The sequence below is a fragment of the Malus sylvestris genome, chromosome 9, assembly GCF_916048215.2.
Source record: "Malus sylvestris chromosome 9, drMalSylv7.2, whole genome shotgun sequence".
In the NCBI taxonomy this organism is placed as follows: Eukaryota; Viridiplantae; Streptophyta; class Magnoliopsida; order Rosales; family Rosaceae; genus Malus; species Malus sylvestris.
Genome location: NC_062268.1, coordinates 11,158,345 through 11,161,915, shown reverse-complemented (window position 1 = coordinate 11,161,915; position 3,571 = coordinate 11,158,345). Strand labels below are relative to the sequence as shown.

At 39.4% G+C, this 3,571-nt stretch overlaps 1 protein-coding gene across 1 annotated transcript in view; it reads left to right on the top strand.

Annotated features, from left to right (window-relative positions):
* Positions 1–3,571, top strand: part of LOC126633792 (secreted RxLR effector protein 161-like) — a 4,405-nt gene continuing 834 nt past the window's right edge. The window contains exon 1 of the mRNA XM_050304346.1: positions 1–436. Coding sequence (XP_050160303.1) covers positions 1–436 — 436 coding nt within the window. The remainder of the gene's footprint in view (positions 437–3,571) is intronic.

Below are 3,571 nucleotides of genomic sequence, written 5' to 3'. Positions count from 1 at the left end.
ATGTCAGCTTGTCAACCAGTAGCTACACCATTAGAGGAAGGATTGAAGCTTAGTGTTGATCCTAATCAAGTACCAGTTGACAAGGGGAGATACCAAAGATTAGTAGGCCGTTTAATGTACTTAGCACATACAAGACCAGACCTTGCATATGCCTTGAGTGTAGTGAGTCAATACATGCATGATCCTGGAAAACACCGTATGAATGCAGTGATAAGGATTTTGAGATATTTGAAGGGAAGCCCAGGCAAAGGAATATTGTTTAAAAAGAATAATCATCTTAGAGTTGAAGGTTATATTGATGCAGATTGGGCAGGATCAGTGGATGACAGGCGCTCAACATCAGGTTACTTTACATTCGTTGGGGGTAACTTGGTCACATGGAGGAGTAAGAAACAAAATGTGGTTGCCCGGTCTAGTGCAGAAGCTGAATACAGAGGTATGGCCTTAGGAATTTGTGAAATTTTATGGCTTAAGCTTCTGCTAAAGGATTTGGGTATCAAACATGATCAACCTATGAAATTGTTTTGTGATAATAAAGCTGCTCGTGACATTGCACATAATCCAGTACAACATGATAGAACAAAGCATGTTGAGGTTGACCGGTTTTTCATTAAAGAAAAAATGGAAGGGAAGATAATTGAGGTACTGGAAAATAAGAACGGAAGATCAGTTGGCAGATATCCTCACAAAAGCTGTTTCAAGTCATAAGTTTTCAAGTTTCCTACACAAGTTGGGCATGTGTGACATATATGCACCAACTTGAGGGGCAATGTTGACTTTTTTGTATATATCCCTATAATCTTGGGATTCTTCGTTTAATATGTTTATATGTAAATTATTTCCTTATTGATAGGATTGTAACATCTTATAAAACCCTCCTTGAGAGATGAATAGAATATACAATTATTCCAAAAAGCATTCTCTTCTTGTGTTGAGAGTTGTCCCACATCGGTGATGGACAAGGTTTGCTATGTGCTTATATGGTTTTGGGTTACTCCCCATCTTGCCAATTGGTTTTATGGTGGAACCTTAATTTCATTATGGTATCAGAGCAGGTTGTCCTCGTGTGAAGCCAGACGGCCACACGCGCTCCACGTCACCCAGTCATTGTCCACGTGTAGGCTTGAAAATCCGCCACACGTGTGGGGGCGTGTTGAGAGTTGTCCCACATCGGTGAGGGACAAGGTTTGTTATGTGCTTATATGGTCTTGGGCTACTCCCCATCTTGCTAATTGGTTTTATGGTGGAATCTCAATTTCATTACTAAGGTTTGTTATGTGCTTATATGGTCTTGGGCTACTCCCCATCTTGCCAATTGGTTTTATGGTGGAATTGTTCATACGAACCTGGCCGCTGCACTTAGGCCTAACATAAATTGCAAACTGAAGTTCCAGTAGTTCATGCTGGAATTGTTCATCGCATAAAAGTTAGATTTAATAATAGCAATCATGGTTCAATAATTCATGAAAATTAACTGGTAATGAAAAGGTTAAAAGTTGCATTAACAAAATCTATACTTACCAAACAGAAATGGAATCTAGTGAGATTGTAGGGTTGGGGAGAAGCCCTGAAATTAGTGTTAGGCCTTGGTTGTACCATATCTCCAAACTACATTTATGCACAAAAGAAAAAAGATGTTAGCATGTGAAAGGTTTAGGAAAGAAGGAGGACGAAGGGTTAAAAATTTTGGTAATGCTATTTGGACACACTTTCTAATATAGGTAGGCCGTATTGTTATTATAGGATTGACATGTATCAGGGAGTGTATTAGCAACATGGTGAACTTTGTATGTCTAAATAACTTTAATCAAAATTCCAAATGAGTGATGATATTTTTTCAAACCACATTAGTGAACTGTCTTATGTGTGAAGAAAGTTGAAGTTCCATCATAAAACCAATTGACAATATGAGAGTAGCCCAACCTCTTATAAGCTTATGCAAGGTCTCTCCTCCCATCAATGTGAGACTCATTCTCAACATGCCTCCTTACGTGTGACGAATTTTCAAGCCTAACACGTGGACAACATAACGAAGTGATGTGGAAAGGAGCACGTGTGGCAGTTTGGCCTACACGTGGGACAACTTGCTTTAATACCATGAAAAAAGTTGAGGTTCCATCATAAAACCAATTGGCAATATGGGAAGTAGCCTAACCTTATAAGCCCATGCAAGGTCCCTCATCCCATGAGTGTGGGACTCATTCTCAACAATATGCTCAGTAATTTGGCACCTCAGCTTCGACATAAGGTCATTGCCCAATGTGGTCTAAGAAAGCTTAGGTGGTCGCATTTGCATCATTGTTTCACCTACCCGAGCATGATAGCAGTCAACTTAAGATAAAGCCACATCCCTTTGAAGGCTTTCTAAGAGAGGCCAGTCCAAGTCTCCTTGCACTTGGGGCTCAGAAGAATGTACAGCCCATAAATAATGACAAGAAGTCGCCAAGACAAGCTCAGCGTAAGAGCAGCCCCAGGTGAGAAGAATGTGGGATGAAAGCTCCAATAGACATGTAAGCCAAAGAGTAGACTATGTTCTGAGCTTGAAGAAACCTCTGCTGGGGGCAGTTTATGGAAAATGTAAGTAGATGTGGGATAATTCCTCTTGCAAAGATTTGAACCTGCTCTGCAATTTCTTCTGATCGGCCGATGGGCTACGAGGATTGGACCTGACCACCAATACATAAATGAGAGGAGGATTGCTGCTCCCAAGAGCAAGATGCATCATTGCTCTTTGGCATATGATTCCCATTGCTGGCAATTGCATGGCTCCGTATGCTCAAGACATAATTACACAGTTATATTCTTAGTTTGTCATTGCTTCAAGGTTACTCGGCAATGATATGATTATATTATCCAACTTCCAATAGCTAGATTATATTATCTAGCTTCCACTAGCTGCGATGATATGTCACGGTAAGTATTAGCTCAGCATATATGTATCTATTAGCTAGCAGTGTATACATGTATATATCAGTTTTCAGTTTTTATGGCATGTTTAGGCTTTCAAAATTTTTTACATAGTATTATATGTGTTTCCAAAACAGGAAGTTAGTATGTTCAGAAAATAAAATAGTTTTGGAAAACGTCCACTCACATTTTCTTGTTTTGCGCCCCCTTAGGAACTAGTAGCAGTTGATGTGAGCATATTTGACGTTGAGGCACCTTTTCAGGCTCTGACACATCCTTATTGAGTTGGTTCCCTACTTTGCTTTATCCATATAACTGGTATTAGACAACTATGCTTTGAACCAGGTTGGAGACCCATTAAGTGTGGCTTTTCGGGGATGTGTTGAAATGAATGTGATTACCTAGCTACATGTGTTTTGATTTGGGCTTATCTTTATTTTAGGAGAAGTTCTACTGAATTTTTAGTAGATTTTATTAGTTGATAAATTTAGTTATGTTTTTATGCATATTATGGCTTTGTCATCCATACGGATGATAGTCAGAACATCTTGATTTTGGTTTTCACTAGACATTAAAGTCGAGATGTGTCAAGTAAGGGCTTCAATTCTGCGTAGGTAGTGTCGACTAATTCTGTTGGAGATGGATGGAATTCGCGTCGGCTTGT